This window comes from Pezoporus occidentalis, unplaced genomic scaffold (genome assembly GCF_034315485.1).
Source record: "Pezoporus occidentalis ecotype Australia unplaced genomic scaffold, CSIRO_AGI_Poc_V1 ctg12, whole genome shotgun sequence".
Lineage (NCBI taxonomy): Eukaryota > Metazoa > Chordata > Aves > Psittaciformes > Psittacidae > Pezoporus > Pezoporus occidentalis.
This window is the reverse complement of record NW_026912994.1, coordinates 8,297,741-8,322,712: the sequence shown is the minus strand read 5'-3', so window position 1 is coordinate 8,322,712 and position 24,972 is coordinate 8,297,741. Positions and strand designations below refer to the sequence as shown.

At 40.9% G+C, this 24,972-nt stretch overlaps 1 protein-coding gene across 1 annotated transcript in view; it reads left to right on the top strand.

Moving 5' to 3' along the window:
- The window catches only part of RALB (RAS like proto-oncogene B), a 51,780-nt gene extending 36,230 nt beyond the window's left edge, over positions 1 to 15,550 (top strand). Inside the window, exons 2-5 of the mRNA XM_062607138.1 lie at positions 5,541 to 5,697; positions 8,760 to 8,968; positions 11,427 to 11,604; positions 13,659 to 15,550. Of these exons, the coding sequence (XP_062463122.1) occupies positions 5,584 to 5,697; positions 8,760 to 8,968; positions 11,427 to 11,604; positions 13,659 to 13,778 (621 nt within the window). The 5' untranslated portion in view covers positions 5,541 to 5,583 and the 3' untranslated portion in view covers positions 13,779 to 15,550. The remainder of the gene's footprint in view (positions 1 to 5,540; positions 5,698 to 8,759; positions 8,969 to 11,426; positions 11,605 to 13,658) is intronic.
- The last annotated feature ends 9,422 nt before the right edge of the window (positions 15,551 to 24,972 follow it).

Sequence of the window (24,972 nt, the reverse complement as noted above, 5' to 3'; positions counted from 1 at the left end):
TTTCAGTGGCAGGATAGCAATGAAAGTAAATGCCCAAAGATATCAGCTGCGCAGCAAGAGAACAAGGGCTGATCTTGGCAATTTTGAGCTTAGAGCTTTCTTTCAGTTTTAAATCTCCAACTAAATTGGAAGAACTAGAAGCAATTTCAATTAAAGCTCCAATTAGAGTACTTTTTTATTATAGTAAAAGAATATTTACTGGAAAACAGGTAGACTTAGTGAAGTCTACTGTTTTGTGTTTTTTTTTTTTTCTTCAATGTATTTGCATGGTCTGTAGGAAAATGGGTTCCTTTCTTGTGAAGTGACAAGTACTTTTTCCTTTAAGTGACTGTACAACTGTGGAGTCTTAATGCAGGTGAAGTAAAAAAGGACGTGAAAGTGCAGTCTGGTTTGAAATACATTAGTTATTCAGGAATAGGCTCTGAATCTTGGCATTAGGTAAACCAGTCCTCTTTGTTAACTGTTCTGAACAGTTTAACTGTTTAGGCTGAGGAGTGGGTGGGAAAATAGCAAACTGATGCTTAAGTTTGATGTTTATGAAGGTATTTGTAAACTACCTTGAAGTGTTCAGGTTTGGGGGACCAGCCAAGAATGACACAACACTTCAGGTTTTACTACAGCAGGAGGCCTTAGTTAACCTGGAGAAGTTGTACTCTAAACAGGTAAGGCAAGGGAAGGCTGAAATAGTTGGTAAAAGCATAGGGTTAGATTCCTTATACTAAGGGTGGCATGGTTTGATTAGTCCTCTGGCCAAGTACAGATCTTCAGAAGTCTAAATCAAAACAGTTTTTTAGTAACTACTGTGGTTTGATTTGTAAATCTTGCTGTGCTTCATGTGGCCAGCCTGTCTTCTCATGTAACCTTTATCTCTTGGTCTGAGGAGCATCTTTCACTAGCACCACAAAGCTTCTATTGTGCATATGTCTTTGTTTAACCTATTCTAAAACAAATGCAAAGTTAAGTCAATGGCTTTACCTTTTAAAGCAGATGAAGCAGGTAATTGCTTCTACCTTCTTAAAGATGAAAGACTGCCTGAATAAGTTTATGCTTTAACCTGGAGGGTGTTGAAAGCACTTGAGGGCTTTTTAGGTTTTGGTTGTGTGTTGTTTTTTTGTGTTTTTTTTTTATTTTTTTCTGTTTTGTGTTTTTTTTGTGTGTGTATTTTTTATTTGTTTTTACTCAGGATTGTCTGTAACCAGAAGAAATCCCTGAAAAAAAAAATTTTCAGAAGGGTTTTCTTTGTTTTTTTTTGTGGTTCTTTTGTTTTTGGTTTTTTTTGTTTTGCCTTTTTTTCCCCCCTCCAGTTTGACACTTGCTACACAAAGTTCAATGTGGTGTCATTCAATTTTAAGGGTAAAATGACAGATTAAAATTAAACTGACTGGATTGCTTCTTACCGTGTTGGAGGAGGGTAAATCATGTTGCCTGGGCACAGTTTATTTTCCAGCTAGTAAAGAGCAATATGGAAGAGGAAGGAATACATACCACAGAATTAGGTGACTTTTCTGGATGCTTATTGAGGGTGGGCTCTTCAGCAGATGTATTAAGACTCTTGGCCTTAAATTTACACTCTCAAACTGAAGGAAATTGAATAATGTTTTAAAAGCAACTGCAGTCATCACAGGTTCTTCTAGACACTGCTGTTTTTTTTGAGAGGTGGTCGGATTTCCCAAGACTTCATATTCTGTAAGAAACAGATGAGTTAATGTCTGTCTTGACTGCCTCAGGGATGCTTAATCTACAAAATGGGATGAAATTCATCTTTGCCAACCTAGAAATGACTGAGCAGAGAGCTTGTGTTAATTATTTTTTTTTTTTAACCTCAGGGAACTCCTAGATGTGAGCTTTGAACCATGGTGTGTAAATTGTTTCTTGAGCTGCAGAAGTGGGAATACAAGTAAACAGAGTTGGCTCCAATAACTCCTCTTGCTGGTTTTATTAGAGCATTCCTATTAAAATCTCACCATGCCCCTTTCTAACCAGTGGTTGGCCTGTTTTATAAACACTGGTACTTCTGAACTGATACTACCTGTGCCACACTGTTTCAGCCTTGTCTTGTTCTCGACTGCCTGGGTATTCTGGGGCTGGAGGGGGCCATACTCCTTCTGTTTCCACTGAAGAAGAGATGCCTTGTGTGAAGCTTCTACGATTTCAATAAAGGCATACTAGGTAAGGGCTGTATTATAAGCAGGTTCCTGCATTCAGAGGGTTCATGTAGTGTTGATACTCCAAAAGGTTCAAGTGGCGTTTGTAGCAGCTCCTCAGTGAGGGTCAAGTACCTTGGCCGTTAAGAGCTGGGCTAGCTTTAGATGCAATCAAACTGTAAATCTTTATGGTATTGGATGAGGTTTGCTTAATATTATGCTTTGTTATGAGTCAGGTAATACTGTAAGGTGGAGCTTGTAGTTTCTACTGGCCAGTGTTGAGGTGGGATAGAGAAGGAAGTATTTAGGTATTCTTTCCACACACCTCTATGATGAGCTTGTTTTAAATCACACTGGTCAGTATTTTACCTAAGAGGCAGCTATTCCTTTAATATGATGAAGTAAAAATGTGTTACATGTATTGACAAGAGGAAAAAAGTTGCTGTCTCCTCTCTTGGTTGTTAGTAAACATCTTATTACATGCAGTTGCATGACGCAGTGTACTTAGAGCACCTTAATAGGCAGAAGCACTAAGCTTGTGTTGCCAGAAATATGTTTAACTTGAAAGCTTTGTGTTAGATAACACAGCAGTTCCCTCAACCTTAGGATGCTTCTTAAAGGAATACTCAAAAAGTTAAAGCCAGTCACGATTACACTGAAGAGTTTCTAAGGGTCATTTGGCCTCTCCAGAAAGCATCTTATCTACTACTGTCAAAGCCAGACTACTCCTAAACTAAGAGAAAATAATATTATCTAAAAATCATTAAGGACAAGCAGTGCTATTACTGGAACACTTAAAAGTCCCCCAAACTCAAAAAATCTCATTTGTTCAGTCAATCTGTGGACATGTGTACATCTGAACACATGGACCATAAGCAAAGAAAGCCTTCAGCAACAACTTCTGGAGTTCAGATACTACCTGTTGTGTTTTCTCCTAGTTGTTCCACATTCTGCTGGTGGGGAGCTCTGTAGTCCCCTCTTGTCCCCTGCCTCCCTGGTGACTAATACCTATAAATCAAGCTTGCAGTCCTCTTCTGGTTAGGAATCCCTTGGGTAATAGCAGAGTTCACTGTCCCCAGCACAAATGTGTTTGTGCTGTACGGGGAAAATCTTTGCGAAGCAGGAGTTGTCACATCCAATTTTTGCACAAAGAAGTGTCCTGGATGAAGCAGCTGATGTATAGCATGATATGGAAGATTACCAGAGGAAAATATCTGTGTTTACTTACCCATGTTTATCCCAGAATGAACACTTAAAGATGATTAATTTGCATTGCTGTACTAAACGTGTGTAGCAAACAGGTGTGAGTAAAAAGAACTCTGCATGGAAAAATACTACTGCTTAGATGTTTGAAAATGCTGTCCTGAGGGCACTTCTTGATTGTTGACATGTTGACTACTATGTACAAGAACAAAAGAGAATGTAGGTTTTGATTTGTTGCTTTTGAGAGCATCAAGTCATGACATGGGGGAAGGATCTTAACCATCAGTGTACCCCAAGGCAGGTTGCCTAGATTGGTCATGGAATTGTCAACCTCAAAACACAAGACACACAAACTGGACTGCTTGGGGAAAACTGCTTTAAGGGAGAGGTTTGGACTGGACAGCATCCAAAGGTCCCTTCCAGGCTAAGTATGGTGTGTTTGTAGGTTGTGAATTCTTTACTCTCTAGTTAATTTTATTTAGGGTAGGCAGCCATCCTGAAGTTTTTTCCAGTATACTACTCGAACTTCTACTGTAGGTCTTGTATTTCTATCCAGTAGAATGTGGTGATGTGGTGTGGCAATGCTACTGTCATTCTGAAGTAATCATGTCCTGGAAAATTTGAGGCTCCCTATAGGCCTCTTACTTCTGTACTTCTGGAATAATGGTTGCTGCTATAAGTCAAGGGTGGTACAGCCTCTTCCGATAGTATTCTGATAGTGGTATTTCCTGAATGGTCTGCTGTTCTTACAATACTCTGCCAAGATAGAAACAGCTGGGGCCCTTGGTTGTCCTGCTGTGGGGATGAAAGTGTTGCTATCCTAGCATCGCCCTTAAGGCCATCATATTGCTGGAATACCCATCTATGTTTTTTTTGTGTGTGGGAATCCTGACAAGTGATACAATCTTTTTGTATTGGTCACTTCTTCTGGTTTTGTCCCCCGTGTATTATTTTTAAGATGTCTTCAGCGCTTAATTACTGTTTGCATAACACACAAACAAAGGCTTATTAGCTAGTTCTTGTTTATTGAAGCTTACTCTTTCATGGCTTTGTAACATCAGGAGAGTAGGGATTAAGAATTTCTTCAGTAAAGCAGGATTTCCCCCCACTCCCCAAAGCAAATTAGATTTGCAGCATCAAAAGGCAGAGAGTATAAAATAATTGCTAGTGCCATGTCATAAGACTTTCTTCTGGAAGCTTTTGCAACTTGTTCCTACCAGAATTTACTGTCTGTCTCTGCTTTTTTCTTAGCCCATGTAGAGAAGATATCAAAAGTAGCTTTCTACCTATAAGCAGACCTAAGGTATAGCTCTGCTTCCAGGTTGAAACTAAGCTGCACCAACATTAAATATTTTAAAGATGTGTAAAGCCTTATAAGAACAATAAGAACCACTTAATTTTGTGTTTGACAGTGTGTTGTTTGTTGTGTTTTTTTTTTTTTTGTTGTTTTTGGTTTTTGTTTTTTTCTTCTTTTTCCTCCCCTTTGTAAACTCTAGATAGCAGTCATGTAGTATGGGTTTACAAGTAAGAATACCTTGCTCAGCTAGTAGCTGCTTTGAGAAACTTTTGGCACTTCTATTAATGGTATTATTGTCATAAATAGAAGCTATTTGTTCTAATACCTTGTCCCACGGATACTTGAGACATCAGTGACATGATTTAGAATCATACAATCATAGAAGAGTTAGGGTTGGAAAGGACCTTCAGATCATCTAGTTCCAACCCCCCTGCCATGGGTAGGGACACCTCACACCTAAACCATGCCATCCAAGGCTCTGTCCACCTTGGCCTTGAACACAGCCAGGGATGGGGCATTCACAGCCTCCTTGGGCAAACCCGTTCCAGTGCCTTACCACCCTCATAGTAAAGAACTTCTTCCGTATGTCTAAACTAAACTTCCCCTGCTTAAGTTTTAACCCATTACCCCTTGTCCTATCACTGCAATCCCTAATGAAGAGTCTCTCTCCAGCATCCTTGTAGGCCCACTTCAGATAGTGGAAGGCTGCTGTGAGGTCTCCACGCAGCTTTCTCTTCTCCAGGCTAAAATGCTTGCCAGTGCATTGAAGTGACCAATTTTTCAGACTTGCTGGGCAGGGTTTTAACCTGATCTTTCAACACTAGTAAGATGCTTTACGTTCATGCTGCCATGATGTCACCAGTGTCATGAATGGTGACTATTTCTTCTGTCTGCAGATTTAATTTGTTCCCTGGCACTTCATCTGTGGCAAGCAGGACAATGGCTGCCAGCAAGAGCAAGAACCAGAGTTCCTTGGCCCTCCATAAAGTAATTATGGTTGGCAGTGGAGGCGTGGGCAAATCTGCACTCACTCTTCAATTTATGTATGATGAGGTAAGTAGCTTTGAGTTCAGCTACTCTAAAGTACCAGTAGGTACAACTTCATAAACTTTTTAGTGGGACAGGGAAGCTAAATAGCAAAAAGTCCTGATGACCTGCCTGGCAGGAGAGGAATGTAGGAATCTGGGAAGGGTGTTTTCTGGGAACCTCTTTGACTAAGGGTGGCAAAATTGATTCTTATTGGTGAAAGTACAGTCTTCAAAACACATGCATAATGTGCATGTTCTTCTTTGAGTGTATGGAGGCCGTTAGCAGTTGGCATTCAACTCTACTTTTGTTGCAGTTTCTTTTAGGCCAGCTAAGGGTGAAGTCAGAAGTAAGCATTCTACCTCATTCAGAGCCAGATGATGTAGGCATATTCATAGCATGAATGCTTTCCTACTGCTACAAAGGAAGCTAAATCAGACAATCCAGACTAGTACTGTCTGTATCTTGTAATTCAGAAGTTAGTATTTATCTATAAGCTGTCCACACATGCTGTAGTAATGTATCTGAACAGATGACATAGTCATTAGTGAAGGCCAGCTTAATCAGGCTCATGCCACAGCCTTTTGTTGTACTTTGATGCCGAGAGAAAGGAATTAGGGAAGGAGCCTATGTTGGACATCTGCTGTCAGATCAGAAGTGAAAGTGAAGCTGGCAGGGGCTTTGTGGGTCTGATCAATACTAAACAGACTAAAGTACATGCCTGTCTAATTATGGAGCAGTTTTTCATGTTCAGCAGCTGGATGCTGTCATCTGTATCTGTTGAAGCTTCAGATCATAGAATGGCTTGGGTTGGAAAGGACCTTCAGATCATCTAGTTCCACGCCCCCTGCCATGGGCAGAGACACCTCACACTAGACCATGTCAACCAAGGCTCTGTAAAACCTGGCTTTTAACACTTCTAGGGATGGAGCATTCACAACTTCCCTGGGCAACCTGTTCCAGTGCCTCACCACCCTCACAGTAAGGATCTTCTTCCTTATATCTAACCTGAACTTCCCCTGTTTGAGTTTAATCCCATCACCACAGTCCCTAACGAAGAGTCCCTCTCCAGCATCCTTGTAGGCCCCCTTCAGATGCTGGAAGGCTGTTATGAGGTTTCCATGCAGCCTTCTCTTCTCCAGGCTGAACAGCCCCAATTTTCTCAGCCTGCCTTCACACAGAAGGTGCTTCAGCCTCCTTGATCATCCTTGTGGCCCTCCTGTGGACTTGCTCCAACAGTTCCATGTCCTTTTTATGTTGAGGACACCAGAACTGCACACAATACTCCAAGTTGGGGTCTCACAATAACAGAGTTAGAGGGGCAGGATCACCTTCTTCAACTTGCTGGTCATGCTTCTTCTGATGCAGCCCAGGATATGGTTGGCTTTCTGGGCTGCGAGTGCACACTGAAGCCGGCTCATGTTCAGGTTCTTGTTGACCAACACCCCCAAGTCCTTCTCTGCAGGGCTGCTCTGAATCTCTTCTCTGCCCAACCTGTAGCTGTGCCTGGGATTGCCCCGATCCAGGTGCAGGACTTTGCACTTGGCTTGGTTGAACTTAATGAGGTTGGCATCAGCCCACCTCTCAAGCGTGTCAAGGCCCTTCTGGATGGCATCCCTTGTCTCCAGCGTGTCAAATGAACCACACAGCTTGGTGTCATTGGCAAACTTGCTGAGGGTACACTCAATCCCACTGTCCATTTTGCCAGTGAAGATTTTGAACAGGATGGGTCCCAGCACTGACCCCTGAGGGACACCACTCATTACTCGTCTCCAGTTGGACATTGGGCTGTTGACTGCAACACTTGGTGTGTGGCTATCCAGCCGATTCTTTATCCACTGAGTGGTTCATCCATCAAATTGATATTTCTCCAGTTGGGAGACAAAGATGTCATGTGGGATAGTGTTGAATGCCTTGCACACGTCCAAGTAGATGACATCAACTGCTTTGCCCCTATTTATCAGTTCTGTAGCCCCATCATAGATGGCCAGCAAACTCATCAGGCATGATTTGCCCTTAGTGAAGCCATGCTGGCTGTCACCAACCACCTTGTTGTTTTTCATGTGCCTTAGCATGGTTTCTAGGAGAATCTACTCCAAGATTTTGCAAGGCACAGAGGTGAGACTGACTGGTCTGTAGTTCCCTGGATCTTCCATTTTCCCCTTCTTGAAAATGGGGGTTATATTTCCCTTTTTCCAGTTGTTGGGAACTTCACCCGACTGCTATGATTTTTCAAATATAATAGACAGTGGCTTAGCAACTTCATTTGCCAGGTCCTGCGGGACCCACGGATGGATTTTATCAGGTCCCATGGACTTGTGCACATTCAGGTTCCTAAGATGATATTGAGCCTGATCCTCTCCTACAGTGGACCTAAGGTCTTCATTCTCAGAGTCCCTGCATCTGCTTTCCAAGGCTTGAGTGGCGTGGTAAGAGCATTTGCCAGTGAAGACTGAGGCAAAGTCATTGAGAACCTCTGCTTTCTCCAAATCCAGGGTAGCCAGGTCTCCTGTTTCCTTCCGAAGAGTGCCCACATTACCCCTAGTCTGTCTTTTGTTAGTGACATATATAGAAGCCCTTTCTGTGATTCTTGATGCCAGACCTTGGTGCTGGTGAGCATGAGGTCAAGCATGGCACCTTTCCTTGTCAGCTCTTCTCTCACTTGCAGGAGGAGGTTGCTTTCCACGCAATTGAAGAACCTTCTGGATTGCTTGTGCTGTGTTGGACATAGTATAGATACCTGTACTTGAAGTACACTTGAATGTCTTTTCTTGAAGTGGGAGATCTAGATAATGCCATCAGATTGCTGGTAGCTTATACTGTCTTCAGCTCTTAAATTGAGCTGAAATTGCTGACCATCATTTCATGTAGCAACAGTTTCTCTTGACTAGGCAGACTAGCTCTTTGATGTATTAAGTCCTTAAATAATTTGCTTTTTACAGGAAAACTTAAAAGTGGTGGAACTTAGTAGCTGGCTGAATTGAGGTTTTGGGGAATTTAAATGATGCTCCAGTGAAAGAGAGTAGATATGAACAAATACTGAGATCATTCGAGAGTAATTTTAAACACTAATCACTTATCATATTCAGTTTGTAGAAGACTATGAACCTACCAAGGCTGACAGCTACAGAAAGAAAGTAGTTCTCGACGGTGAGGAAGTTCAGATAGACATTCTGGATACAGCAGGACAGGAGGATTATGCTGCTATCAGAGACAACTATTTCCGCAGTGGGGAAGGGTTTCTTCTAGTCTTCTCAATAACAGAGCATGAATCTTTCACAGCAACAGCAGAATTTCGGTAAGTAGTTTCTGTCCCATGCAGTGAGGATTATCTGGTTCCTATATTGCTTGGACAACTCTTTTTAAAAGCTACAACTCTTCATCCTTTTGTCTGCTACCATTTGGTTAATAGAAGTGGCAATCCAGCCATTTTGCTCTCAGTAACTGGTAATGTAAATCCTGGTATCCAGCCTCTGGCTTTAGTTGTCTTCATGCCTGCAACTTATGTGAGTACATTACATCAGCAGCAACTTCAGGCAAGTAATAGACTCTTGGACTCCTAAAACATGTGTGTTCAAGCCAATTTTCAGTCTTCATGGATGTGAAATTTAATTATCTTAGAGCAGTGCTTCTGGAATTAAGCTTGACTTTTGCCAGGTTTCAGACACTATTGCTTACTGCTAGAAGCAGGTGCTCTAAGGAAAGGAAGGATTAGCCTGTACTCTCAGGTATGGATTGGTGCCAAGCAAGGGTTGGCAGCCAAGTGGTACTATTGTAGGCAGATGCGTTCCTAGAAAGACACACAGTAGTAATAAACACTTCCATTTTTGTTCTTGGGATTAGCAAGTCGAATGTGGAAATCACCAGATTGAGCACAGAAATTGCTTGTGTATCATAAAAGAAAAACAAGGGGGTTATACCATTATTCTGGTCTTGGAATTCATGTAGCCAGGTTCTTCAGGGCAAGTGTTCTAACTCTTATTTGATAATAGTTCTTGCCTCAGTGTAGAAGGTAATCCACAGATTCCGTAGGACAGCTGTAAACTTGATGTAAAACTTGCCAAAAAATAGGGAAGTGTTAGGAGTTCCCTGCGTTTGCCAGAAAAAAGCTCTGTATCAGTCTGCCTTATGTTGCAGACCTGTTCTGCTTAGTTTGCTCTAACTGGAGTACTGAAAGGACTTAAGCAGTTGAACTGTTGTGGGGTTGCAAACTGAGTATTTGGACTGATGCTGGCATAAGATGGAGAAAAAAGATGCAATTAGAAAAGAAAACAAAACATAAAGACACTTGGAAGTAGCCAGCGTTGGTTTTAGCTTTTTGTGCTTAAGCAAAATAGAAGGTTAAACCCAAGGCTTAAGGCTTTGGATGAAAAGGAGTAGGAGTGTTTATCTTGGCAGTTTGTGTTTTTTTTGTCAGACTTCTGTGACTAGGTTAACTGTGTGTTGGTTTATGATTCCAGCACAACAAAACAGTGAAAAAGGCAATGCTAGCCCTGAAGATGAGCAAGAAGGACCTGAAAGCTCCTTGGAAAACCCTTCCCCAAGAAAGTGGAGGGAATGGGTAGTATGAGTCACCAGCATCATGGGCTATTGGCATTATTGATTCTCTAACTTCTAGACTTCTTAAATTAGAAGAAGTTGAATACCGAATGAACTATGGGCTTGTCTTTAATCCCTAGCTCTCATGCTATATATTCAGTGTGCTTTTGGTGCCTCTAATCTGAAAATGTGTGAAGGTACAGTTGAATGCAACAGCAGATTTTCTGCTTCAGTGTTAACCCTATTTTAGATTCTCATGTACTCTATATACATTCAGTTACTTTGTGGATGGAAAGTGCAGGCATTTGAAGTAGTCTGGTAACTCTGGGATGAGGGGGTGTAGCACTAGGGTCATGCCTAGTTTGGCTCTTGCTCATAACAAAATGAAGCAATCTAAAAATAACTAGACTGGTACAGTTATTCCAGTATCCTAGATGGACAGCAACATGTGTCAGTCTAGTTTCAACCTGTTTCACTCCAGTAATAGCACTGATGTTGAGACTGACATGTCTCCTTTCCTGGACACTGATAGGTCCTAGACAATATGATATTGATGATATTGTGCTAGATTGATCATTTCATCATCATCAATATGATATTGATGATATGGTATCAATAGATGATACAATAGGTCCTAGATGATATGATAGAACGACAGAGGTTAATGCTGATGGTTCAAATATTTTCTTGGAGTCTTTGAAGGAGGAAGGTTGCTAGCATTTTAGTTCAGCACTAGTTAGTAACTCCTTTTGTGTAAAGTTTAGGTAGCCATTAAGAGTTATATCTGCTAGCTACTTATGCTGTTCCCAATCTACTGCCTTGGCAAATCCTTGATGTTGCCCAGGTCTGTACTGAAGTGGGATACAGACTGGGACATCTAAGATGGTGACTGAATGCCATGGTGAAACTTGGCAAATGTGGCACTTGTATTCTTCTTCAGATAGGAACTCCTCTTGTGAGTTGCTTTTCTGTCATGATAATCTTATTAGAGATGAGTTAGTAATTGGTAAAGCTGTTTTCCTGGAAGTGTGAGGCTTTTATTAGCATAATGTGTTAGAATAATTTTAAAGTGTGTGTTCAACTGTTGGTAGATATACAGTTATGTACTCTTGTAAACACTAGTAACGTGCAGACCACTTTATCCATTCCTGATAATGGTGTGGTTTTGTTGCTACTACTGACACAGATATTGTTATTTTGAATACTTGATGCATTAGGGAACAGATCCTGCGTGTGAAGGCTGAAGAGGATAAAATCCCTTTACTGGTAGTAGGAAACAAATCTGACTTGGAAGAGCGCAGACAAGTGCCTGTAGAAGAGGCTAGAAGTAAGGCAGAAGAGTGGGGTGTGCAGTATGTAGAAACCTCTGCCAAAACTAGAGCGAATGTAGATAAGGTAAGACAACATCTGCTCAATTAGATTGTTACTGTTGTTTAGTAGCTGAGTGACTAATTCTTGACTTTTTCTGGGATAAAAGCAAACCCACAGTTGGGCTTCTGAAAGCCTAGATTGTAAAAAATGAATTAGCTTACTGGAATGTGTACACTTAAGCAAATACCTAGCTTAGAGGAACCAGAGACATGTTGCATGTTAATGTTATTGTCTTGTTTTAACTGCTTGTACCTGAACCAATAGCTTTCCATTTAGTTTAAGGATTCTCTGAAGTATGCTTTATTTATAAGTTGTGTCCAATTATTATAACAGCAATAAACGGCAAGCTATAGATACTTATGAATTGTTCCCCTTCCCTAAAAACTGTGTAGTGTGGCTAATGTTAGAGATTTCATTCTTGTTTCCTGCGAAGACTATTTTGAATTGCAGAAAGAACTTTTTGCTGTGCCCCTGGTATGTTTTGACTTGTCCATGCTGGTCCAGGACAGTTATGTTTCTGCTGCTGGTTTCTTGCATAAACAGTTGTGGTGGGTTATTCTGAAAGAGATGAATTATGACTACGGAGCGTTTGCCCAGTAGTAGAGAGAAAAACAGTTTTAAGCCTTCCCTTCATTCTGTGTGTAGTGGAGATATTTTTTTAAGAGGGTGCCTTTTTATTTCACCAATCCAATGAAGATCTGAAATTACTCCTGGGCCCCCTAAGGACTCCAAAGGTGTGGCTTGGTAACCTGTATTTGTTTAAAGATTTAAAATTGAGCAGTTTTCTCTTTGATAGAGAACATACACATTTAGCTGTACTCGAACTCTTCTAGACAGTTTCCTGTTCTTCTAGTCTATATTGGTTTACTAATGGAAATGCTGTTTGTGCATGTTACTTATTTCTCTCATTTGTTAAACTGAGTATATGAAACTCCCGAGTTGAGATCTTTTGCTTATAAGGGACATAGCATGATTTCAACTTAGTAAAGGACCATTCTGACTTGTAAGTCGCTGTCGCATGCATAAACTGGGTGGTGTAATAAAACATGAACACCTAGACTTACTTTTGTTGGTAAGCTGTCTCATGACTAGCAACTGCCTAGCCTGCTTTATACTTTGACTAGTTTTCTGATCAGTTGAGTTTAATAGCAATCTCGCTGCGAGTATACTACTGTGGTGCTCTAGGCTTGCTCAGGTTTTATCTAACTAGTTCATGTGACATACTGGTTATTCTCTACATAAGCACTGCTTTGTGTGTGTTAAGACAAGTTATTGGCCATTGTGGTGATTGTGCATTGACACTGTAATAGAATTAAAAGAAACACTTGAGGGTTTTGAATGATCAGCTATTCTGTTTCTGATTAGTAGCATGGTCTTCTGAGTACATAACTTATGTAGTTCTCCATTAAAACCAGAAAAGCATAACTGTATAGTTGACACTAATCTCTTGTTCAGTAATTCTAAAAATAATTTTCCAATACCTCTCTACAGTAAAACATCTGCTGCATCTGAGGTTGTATGTACCGAGGCATCAGTTGCACGGGGTGAAATCAGTTAAAACTTTAGGGTAAACACCAGAGTAATGACGTTTGCTGGATCTTTCTTATAACATAGTCTTGAGGTTTTGTGTTTGTTTTTTTTTTTTCTTTTTGTGTCTCTTGACTTGAATGCTACAGCTTTTCTATTATAACTAGGCAGATTACTGCTGAGAAGAATGTAACTGTGTGAAAAGGACTGGACTCTCTATACTTCTTTGAATAGTTTACAAGAGTTATTTATCTGGAAGAGTTTGCTATACACAGATAAACATTCTCATGAACTCAGAATGATAATTAATAAAAAGCTGTTAAAACAGGGCTGTTGAATGACTTGATAGCCAGGTAAGATTGTGCTTCTTGCCACTATTTGACACGCTGCGTAATTCTGATGTTGAGTTTGTCACTGGGATCTATGTCTAGACTCACTTCTGCTGTATTAGGTGCAATGTGGTGCTGCATGTGTATTTGATGCTGAATGCAGTGGGTTTCCTCTGTTTTCTGGTGACAGATCTTGTTTTAATCTTTATTTTTCCCTCCTAGGTATTCTTTGATTTAATGAGAGAAATCAGAGCAAAGAAAATGTCAGAAAACAAAGACAAGAATGGCAAGAAAAGTGGCAAGAACAAGAAAAGCTTTAAAGAAAGATGTTGCTTACTGTGATGCTTGGGAACTGTAAATGTCTATCTGCAGGTGTCATGGATAAGATACCACTAAGGATATAGGGCTGGATTCATGAAAGGAAGTCTGTATTGACTCCCTTATCTTTTGCTTTGCATATCACACCTTAAAAATGTGAAAACAGAACTTTGAAATCATTTCTGGTACCCAACAAAACCTATGCCTACTGAAACTGAACAGGATTTGTCTTCCCAGTGTCTTTCAAAACTAGACATAATTTCAGACTTACAGTCCTTCTGCTTGGTTATACAAAGTACTTTTATATTTCTTCCTAGTTTGTTAATGTTTCTCTGAATGTTTATCTTGAACCTCTACTAGCCTTAACAAGCACAGGTGTTCAGGTTCAAGCACTTTTTTTTCCCCCTGTTGCTGCCCTCCTTGATGTTGCAAGCTGCAGAAAAGCTAGATTGATGTCCGATAAAGGGTTTGTCTCCATCTTCTGTTAGTTGTTACTTATACTTCTTACACTGAAATCTGCTGGCTTTTTCCCTATGCTCCATGTAAGAAACAGCAACTGACAGTTGAGAGTCAACTCAAAACAAAGTTTCTTCCATGTTCTGTTTAGTCAATACAGCATTCATGAATCAAGCCTATGAACTCAATTCAGACTGATTTAGGCAATGCAAAAAAAAAATCATTTAAATATTGGCTAGATGCATTCCCTTTTGGTCTGTCTTCTTATCCTTAAACTAATGATATGGGGTGAGAAAATTGCTATAAGCATTTCTACAAAAGGAATAATATTGTTACCATCTCCTTCAAATGCTGTCCTGGGTTTCTCCCATATATTGTGGCTAAACTCAGTTACACTCGTGCTACATCTATCATCCTCCCCTCCCCAGTACTGGAATAGTGAAAATCAAAGTGTAGATTTCATCATTTTTGTTTATATGGAGTACTTGTGATAATGTTGAAAAGTGGGAATATCTGCATCTGTCTCCTGTCTTGCTGAAGACAAAAACATTGAGTAAGAATGGGTCACATCACACAGTCATGTCTTGGAATAAGTGAGGCGTACATGCTACCTCTCAATGATTAGCTGGCTAGTGAGTTATGGTGTCAAAAAGCAAATGAAGTTAAGCAGTTGCCATATCTGTTATCACTGTTAATTTTATATGTATGGTTTCTGATGCACAGCAACCTAGCACATGGGGATGCATGCCGAGTTTTGCTGGTCATGACATTGATCAACAAAACCCAGCCTAGAAATGGAAAAGTCAGTACTTGGGTCTTCCTGTCAGCTGACTAAACTGAGCTTTCTGATTCAGTTTAAGTACAGTTGCCAAAAAAGCCCACTTCTATCACTGTGGAAAGTAACTGTCTCTTGTGGAGTCTATCAATGAATTATGGTTATCTTCTGTTTTGAAGGAGTAGGGTGAATTTTGCTTAACCTGGGTGCTTGGAACACAGTTACTTGGTGAAAGGAATATGCTGTGTGGTTGTTCAGTAAAGTACACTGCAGCGCTAAATTAACAAATAGTTTCTTCTTGAGGTGAATGAGGAGTGAATACTGTTTCAGTACTTAGTATTGCAATTTGAGTTTGAAAAACATTTTTTGACATGTACTAGATTGCTCTTGTGCATTCCACTTCTGAACTTTGAAGAAAGAGATGTGTTAGATACCAGAACCTCTGTTGGCTTGAGGTTTCACAGGGACTTATTGCAAACTCATTGTCTTCCATAACTAGTTCAACTTGTCAGGCAACGCATTGAATTGGGGAAACTGTACTAAATAAAAGGTGCTGTAATCTTCATTCTTGTCAAGTTAAATTCCTTCTTTGTTAATGTTATCTTGTATGGGCAGAAAGAATGGTAACCAATTCTGGAGATACTTCTCTTTGAACACTGTAATTTATTGTTATTACAAAGCCAACTTGACAATACAGTTTTGAAGCAGAGGCTGGGAGAACTTGTCACTTGACCTCTATCATCTGTGCCTAAAGCCTAAGCACCTAATGGGCGCTTGAAGCTATGTCTAGCAAAGTGTTATAGTGTAACAGTGTTTCCTCTTGAGCTTCCATGTCTATAGAAAACTGAGTGCATATTGTGCATACAGTAAATCCATGTCTCCTAGAGGAAGACAACTAACTCACTTAGGTTTGGTTTTAGTTGAGACCTAAAGGTTAAGTCCTTAATTAACCTAAAGGATAAACAACAGCTGAATTCACATGACAAGCTTATCTAGGTCAAGCTCCTCTGAGGCTGATTGTAAAATGTGCCTGACAGAGCTAAACTTTCCTTGCTGTATGAATAATGAACTCAGCAAATGAGCAGCACAGCTGTATTGCTCAAGAAACTTGCATGCCTTGATCATTGATCTCTTTAGTGTTAAGGTACCTGACAGTATTTGAAAGGGCAGATTTAATTTCTACTCAGAGAATAGTCTCCTATTGGTCTCTTATAGTCCATGTGCTGTTCTCAGGTTTTTTTTTTTCAACTGATAAAACTCCACCACTGAGGTGGATTTACTTGGAAAAAGGTGCTTGCTGCTTTATGGATTGATATTGAATCTCTTCAGTGTTCTGTACTTGTGATCTATTTCAGTTTAACTTTCTATTTGCAGCTGAAAACGTGATAAACAAGGCAGCTACCTTGGCTACTTCATAACAGTGGGCAACAAGCGTTCTGACTTGTACAAGGAAGACAATAAAACTGCTCCACTGGACTGGAACCCTGTTGCCTCCACCTCATATCATGGAAGTGCCTAAGTATAACCTTCTAAATGGGGCAATATGATTGGAGAGCCCTTGAATGACTTCCAGGTCTGCTTCAGTGAACATCAGTGGACATCAATATCAGGTGGGTTGACTAGAGAGAGTAAAAGATGGCCCAAAGAAATGCTTCCTTTGGACTTGAGGGCTTCCTGTGAGCAGAGTAAATGGAGCTTTGGCTTCTAATCTAAATGAGTACTTGCACATCAGGTACATCAAACACAGAGAACTTTGGTAAGGAGGGTATTTGTGGCTGCCTGCTAGCTGTGCAGTGTAGCGGAGATAACTGAAGGCTGTGTTGAAGTTGATATATTCCAAGCCTTTACATATTAGGTAATTAAAGACCAAGACTTTTTTTCAGTATAATGTGCTTTTAAATCTTTCTGAAGCACGGCTGTAGGGAAGTAACTGGATGTTTGAAGCTGGAGGTCATGTAAGACTTGACTATGCACTTGCACTTAGGCATTTAAAAATTATTCTTGTGTAATGGTTTAACAATGGCAGGGAGCATGCAGTCTTCCATATGCAGCTTAGGTGTTAATGTTCAAGTGCCTCAGTATTCTGGTTTGAACAAACATCTGTGAGAAAAGCACCTATTATAATGGGGGGAAGCATATGAAAAAAAGCAGGTTAATGACTAGGAGTGCAGAGGCAGACTTGACTCCCTCCTCTTTTTGGAGGAGCATCTCTGCAGATCTGAGTACAGATGCAAGATGAGCACATCTTCAGTGACTTGTGCTGTATGTGTTCTATACAGATAAATGTTTTTACTGCAATTACTAGGCAAACAGTTGGCTTGATGAAGAGAGGAATGCATATGTTTGCGGGGCATTAAATTTCAATAAAATGTTAGTAGCCATGTGAAGTTCCAGTTGAACCCTATTTGGCTAATATAATGCTAAAGATTACTTTAGGTCTAAGGCACAAAACTGTAATCTGTAATGCAGGAAGAAGTGCATCTAACTAAATACTCGCCAAGATATTTTTTTCTTTTTTCTAAAGCTTTCCAAAGCATTAACTCAGAATTGATAAGCCTGTCAGCCCTAAGTACTTTCTCAAAAAAAGGATACTGTTTATCAATTCGACTCAGAGTTCACGTAGACAGAAGCTTTCTTTAATTGCTATAAGCATATGTTGCAATGTTCACCTCCTGTTGACTTTATGGTTGGGAGAAGGAGGGAAGAGGAACAAAAAAGCTCTGATTTTTCACTGTAGTTTCCACACTTCATGGGAATGGCAGGTGTTTCTCTTGGGAGGGGAAGGTGTTAAGAGATAACACCAAGAAAGAGGTTTAGTGTAAATGATTGTGATTGCAAGATTTAATAAAACTGCCTCTAAACTATGTATGCTATACTATGTAAATTTGTTTTCTTCAGAGTTTTGTCTCTAACTTGCACAAGCATTTTTCATGTCTAAAACTTGTCACTTTTCATTATCATGCTAATACAACTGATTTGTATTACTATTGATAATAAAAAGAAAAACAGACACAGTATTTGTTTGTTACTGATTTTTACAGAATTCTAAAAGCATATGTAGTCCCCAGATTCTTGAACCAGATGACTGCTGACTTTTTAAGTGTCTGGAAGTAGTAACCTTTGTATCAAATCGGTAACATTTATATTGCAGACTGTGGAAAGGAGGGGAGGAGGAGGTGACTGAGGACCTCGTCATCAGTTTTCCGGAAATAGTCTGCGTATGTTTTGGGACCAAACTGGTACAGTAGTTTGATTCATTCCTAGCTCATTTTCCACAACCTAGTTGGATCAGACAGCTTGTATCAACTGTATAAATGACAAAGTTGCTTTCCTCTTTAGTCTTATGGCTCAAATAACAGAATAAGCAACACTTTGTGGAGAAATTGATTCTTAATCTTCCGAGTGTGCCTGGTTCTAATCTCTGGTTTGTGATGACTAAACTGCAGTAGAGAAGCCGAGATGCCTCTGAAGCAGGATGGTTCAGAACAGATTTAATGCACTGTTATTCTGCTTAACTTGGAGTTGTATAGCAATAGGACTCACAGTAAATTTCAGGTGTAGTATCTGCTGTTATTCATGTACAAGTTGGAAGCAGAACATGTCCTAGCTGGTGACTTCTGGGCAAGGATTGCAGCAATTTATATAATCTTGTTTATGTGGTGTTTGCCCTGTGTTTCAGATAGGTATGTAAACCACTGTGGCACTCCTTTCCAGTAAAGTAATTTTTCTCAATATGCCGCATCAGAGGAAAAAGGTAGTGTGAAAAAGTGTTGTGTAGGAGGCAGGAGAGGGTTCTGAGGACAGCTGTGTTCCGTAGCTGTACCCAAAGCCCAGAATGGCACATTTTTCTTCAGATGCTCTGCATTCTGGAGAGATACAGGCCTTCCTTAAGTTATAGCAGGATGGAACCGGAGAATGATTGCACACATACAGCTTGGCTTCTGCCTCCGTGCTTGCCTGTGTTCTGCCGCAGCCAGAACACTTAGCTGGTGTGGTTCTGTGTGCTAAATGCTCCTAGGATTCCTGGGATAGCACGGGCACCTCTTCCTGAGAACTGTTGGCTCCATCTTGTGGCTTTAAGGGTTAGGAGCTCTGCCATGGAGAGGGGCTGTTCAGCGTGCTCAGACGAGCATATGGGTAGCTGCTATTAATCTGCTACCTGAATTACACGTAAAGATCCACTCTAACTAGGTTCTTATTTTCTTGTTACTCTGCCATATGATTCTCATGCAGCAGGAGACCTTGTTCTAAATGAGAAATTTCCTTCTTGCACATGCTAATGTTAATTCTTGCCTTAGCATTCCAGTGTGCTGCAGACCACCCAATTCCTCATGAGGATGGTGGCTTTACAATTTCTATGGCATTAAACCAGTTTGCATTGCAAGTTTAAGTTTGTTCTTCTCACTGAGCATGGATTTGAATGCCAGAAAGAATAATCATTGTTCCATGGGACTGTGCAGTACTTAACAAAACATTTTGTTACTAAGGGTGACTAAAGATGCTGTGTTTTCTTTGAAATAGAAAGCCTTAAAGGGAGAGGGATGTAGAATATCCTATTTAATTACACATACTCCCCTAACCCTGCCCCCTCAGTGTCTCTTTCCCTCAAACTACTTGGTGCCTGTTTTGGGAATAGGATCTACTAGGGAAGTATCAGCAAATAGCCCCTTAAGCCTTATAACCCCAAAGGGGGTTGGAGGTAAAATGCTGAGGTGAGACTGGGACCATATGCTCTACTTGTCTTCCTGATAAAGTTGATTAGTCTCCAGAGTTTACCGTAAGTTCCCTTCAGTGAGCTTTGTCACTTGGCTTTACTTGAGGCAGAACCATGCTTTTGATATAATCAAAGGAATTTATAGAGTTTGTTTTTTAAGTCTAGAGTTCAGGGTATTGGAGGCTTTATGCATGTTGGTTTCATTCATAGGCCAAATATAAAAATTAAAGGACAAACTTGTATGTACATGTAGTATTGAGAGACAAGGAAAGTTACTCCCTACTCTTTAATAGTGCTCTGTTTTTATTTTAAAAGGAAAACATACAACAAACTGAACTTGCTGCTTGGTTGAGTGTTTCTCAACATGTGGTCTGTAAGAGTGCTCTGTAACATGATTACACTCACCACAAAATGATGACGTTACAGTTTTGTATGTGTAAACAAGGAAAAAAACTGTGGACTGGGCAAGGGGGTAGTTAGCTAAAAAAAAAAGTAGTCAAACTTTCTTGCTTCTAAATGAAATCCATCATGGCAATGTCGACTAAGATAAGCTTTTAGGAGCAAATCTGCAGGCTGGCTGGCTCTTCAATTTTTATAAGGACTGATGAGAACTTGAGAAAGAGATAATCCTGGTCAGACTAGGACCTCCCTGACCAAAGTATCCCTGCCCAGAATGACAGGATTCAGAAATCAGAAGTTAAAGGTTTGTTTCCTGCTTGGAAGGTGGAGCTATGAAAACAAAAACCTACTAGGTTGCCTGCAGGGTGAATTAGGTGTTTAGTTTGAAATACAGCTATAATAGTTAGTGCCCTGGTCAGATGTAGAAGAATCTTTCTGTGGTCTCTGTTTTCATCATCTTATAGGCCTGCTTAGATCTTTGTCTTTGGATGTTCATCTTTACCCCTAGGATTTCAAATAATCCTAGTTCTACTTGAGTTCAGACATCTTAACTACACATGAGCCCTTCTTTCCTTACAGTACTGGTGACTGTATTCCAACTAGGTACTGAGCAGTGCCACTGGATGACAGGCACTTGCATTCCCAGCTACAGTCAGCTGCTCCTGTTTCAGCTCTGGTGACTGCAGGACAACAGAAAATGATTCAGGCTATGGAAAGAACAAGTTCCCACAGTAAGATTTATGAGCACTAGGAGATCTGGAACCTCCAGACTTTGCTAACAAAAGCTGTTTCCTACCTGAGGAACATAGAGTATGTGATTCAACCATTCCTGCAGCCAGATCAGAGGTTTTTTTCTTATGTGGTACCTTCAGTAAATCCATTTGAGGAATGACAGTAGTGCAGCAAACAGTTGTGGAGCAGAGGGATAACACTGTGCCTGTTTGAGTTAGTTTGATTTGCCTTTTTCTTTTTTTTTCTTTTTTCCCCCCTTTCCCCTTCCCCTCCCTGAACAGTATGGAGGGAGCAGGGCAAGCAGAGCTTCTCCTGTGTGGGAATAAAGGCCACATTTACAGCTTTGCCTCAGGAGCTTGAAAAGCATAAGTCAGGCCTCCAAAACTACATTTGGTTTAGAAATAATGAGATGTTTTAGAAAATGAAGTTGGGAGTTCTCTTTCACAGTCTTTTTGTTTCCAAGCCTTTTGAGTACACTTGCTTCATGTTTGGAAGCTTGCTTTCTTCAACAATGATGGTAGAAGTATTTTCTCAATGAAAACAAAGATGTTCTTGTGCTTGCTGATTCCAGCACCTGGGGCACAAATGTTTAAAATGTTGTGGCATTTGGAGAGGAGTGGAGACAGGACATGCAAAACACTCAACTTTGAGCCCCACTTCCACTGGGTCACCGTCTTCTGCTGTAGGAATCCAAAGGATTGCAAAAGCTGAAGCATAAAGACCCCCTGTTGGTGGTCCCAGTGTCTGTCTTGGCAGCTTGCCAGGAGCCCAAGGGATGCACTTAATTTTCTTTATTCATTAGCATATTTTTAATCAAATCCATCAAACCACAGTGTTTCCACATGTCTCTCCCATGGCAGATGAACAAAAATGGGTCAGTGCTCAAATGTACCTTTAACACACTGCAGTTCTGCAGTTTGTGCCTCTTCTAGCAGGACAGCAAATGACCTGTCCTCTGTACCTGGTGAAAACTTCCGATGATATGGATCCTCTCCTGAAAGAGGAAAGCATGTGGAGTCTGTGCATGATACAGACTGCTTTCCACCCACTGCCCCATCAGAGGGCAGGAAGAGCTGCATCTGAATCCTCTCCAAATTGGTTTCAAGTTTACAACATTCGTTTAATGTTACTTTCTAGTGAATAATCAAGCAGATGCAATGTCCAGGGCTGAATTCCCTGTCCCTAATGAAGTTTCAAGACTGCTTACACCTAGTTTAATAATAGGCTTTTTAGATTCTTGTCACCTGTAACCTACCTTCATATACCTCATGCTGCCAGACCATCTCTAGCCAGGCAAGGAAAATGTTGCAGTGTTGAGATCATGTTCACACTTGCAGCTGAGACATGTCTTGCCTTGTTTCTTATCTCTGAATTGTTCATAACAAGAGCTAAGTAAAAATTACTCTTCATGTTTTTTACATGAGCTTTCAAAGTTGGTTCTGGGTGGGGTAAATATTGCATCAACACCAAGTTAAAACTTATCTTTTGTTCTTCCTTTTTTGGAAAGGAATAGGGATGAAGGTTCCAGGGAAGCAGTCTTCCTCATGAAGCAAAAAAATGATAAAGTCCAAAGTACTAAATAGGTTTGGACTATTTGAAATGTGAATCTGTTATAAAGGGGTGCATTCTTTAATTTCTGTTCTTTTCCTTCCTTCCTCAAATAAACAAAAACAACCCAAAACAACAAAACAACCCTAAAACAACAACAAAACATGACTTTGAGTTAAACAAGTTGATGAAGACCTATCCTAAATGTAGAAATTGGAACGGGCTCATAGCTAGGGAAGCGAAAGGTGAAAAGCTCTGCAGCATGGAGGCCTGTTTCCAAGCAGCCCCACCTCTTCTGGTAACCCTTTCCTGGTGAAAGCACCATCACCCCAGACAGGCTGTAGCAAGTGACGCATGTATGGAACAGCCCCTGCTTCCCTCTGCTGCCGGCAGATTCTCCCTTTCAGTTGTCACAGGTTCCTTTGCAGCCCCTCTTTTTTTGGGGAGCTAACCCAAGGGGTGAGAGTAGGAAAGGTATTTTAGCAAGATTACTAATTTTGGCTTCCCAGTTAAAGGTGCTAAGCATTTCCTGCTGGGAAGGCCTTTTGCATGTATTTTTGTAGGGAGCTCAAAGCTAGAATATAACCTCTAAAGCCTAGAAGTCCATCCTGAGATGAAATTTTCTCTGCTGTGTACCAGGTGCTCTCTGCTAATAGCAAAACATCCCAGCCATGATGATAACCTATTTACTCCTTCCTTGTTGCATGCCTGTAATAGTTCACAGCAGCAGTCATGTTACAGGCAAGTACTCTGCTTCTATGCTTTTACTTTTCTATTCATTTAGCTCTACCACTTCTGCTGTAAGAACCATCTCCGTTGACTGCTACCAATCATTTGCTTACTTTCATGTCTTAATACATACAGAATCATGTGTTTGCCTTGCCTAAATCCACCTTTACTTCACCTGTATTCTTTTATTGTTAACAGCTACTGTTAAACAAATTCAGCCCTATTTCCTAGGCAGAAGATAAGTTACAGCAAGGCAAATCTTGCTACTGGCTCAATCCTGCAAGTTTGTGCTTTCTCATTTACAGAGGGGGAAGAGTCACTTGGCTACTCTAGATCATGGTCTCTCTTCTTTTCTGTAATGCCTACTCTTTGGGCAGATCTGCATCTGTACAGCATTTATCACAATGGTTTGGACTCTTGGGGGAGCTCCATCTGCTATTGCTTTGTGGACTGCTAGCATGGCAACAGCAGCGGGGTTTCAGCTTGGGGAAAGCAGACTTATAAAAAGTCTTGGACATCACTGTCAGTGTTGCAATGCCTCTTCTTGGCAGCCACTATGAATTCCAGATATTTGCCTTTCATGGTAAAACTTCCTGCACCCTGCATTACATCAAAATGGCAGACACCAAAAGTCAAGAGGCTACTTCACTGCCTAAGCAACCAATGGGGAGCACAGCCTCTTAAATCTACCTTGCCTGGGGGGGGCTGAGGATCCCTCAGGCTTCACAGTTCAGGCCCTCTCTCCGCTTTCTTCCAGGAACAGAGCATGGGTCCATTTCTGCAAGGGAAAGGCAGGGTGGTTGGCAGTGCGGCAGTGTTTTGTATACACTATGCTCACTGCTCAAAAGGCTAGAGCCAAGCATGGGGAATTTCACATGGCTCAATTCCCTTCTGCCCCAGGGAATGCATATATCTCCTCTCCCAGCAAAGTGCATTTGCCAGGGTATGCTCTGTGCCACGGAGGGGACTGCCTCCCGTCTTCTTAAAGCTGGTACCACATGAATTGCATAGTTCCAAGTATTTTGGCTAGCAAGGGGGGAAGCAGGGAGACCCAGCTTTGTGGCTTTCTGAGCTGTCTGCTTAGAAAGCTGTGGGATTGTGTTCCCTTCGGTCATGCACTGACTTAACTGGAAGCTTAAAGACTGCTCCTGTCCACTCCATAGCCTGCTCCTCCTGGAAAGACCTGACCTGCCCTGCCCTGCCCCTGATGCTCCTTGAACTCCTTTCAGGCCAGGAAGCAGATTGAGCCCAGCTCTTCTTTTCATGAACCATCGGACTACTGACTAAATTAAGGTATGAATAAAAATAGCCTACGCCCATCCTCTCCACCCACCTTGAGCTCTTTTTGAATAAGGGAAGAAAAAAAAATCGTATTTATTGCTACATCTTTGGACACCTGATCTGGAAGGTGGGCAGACTGAAAACACCTGCTGCACTGAGTCCTCAGGGAAGAAAGTCAGAGATGTTCATCTCGTCATCGTAAGCAGTTGAAGTCCAAGATAAATGCTGCAGGATTTACAAGGTTCAGAGGCTTTTGGCTTGCCACTGGAACTGGTGACAGGCACCTGAGCATCTTGAATGTATCATTGTGGAAGTCGCTGCCACATCAGATGCCAAAGGTTTCTTTGCATTTTGCTGTGACATGAGTGATTTTAACATATAAAGTTACATGGGAGGAGGAATTTGCATCAGGAAACCACAGATCTTACAAATTTGAAGTTGAACTAGCAGAAATTGAATAAGGCAAAGCGGTGTCTTCTGTCTCCTTGAGCTTTTCCTGACTTGCATGCACAATATGGGTTGTACTGGGAGTGACAGGGAGTGGACATAAAACAAGCATTTCTCCAAACTGGAAACTGTGTGAC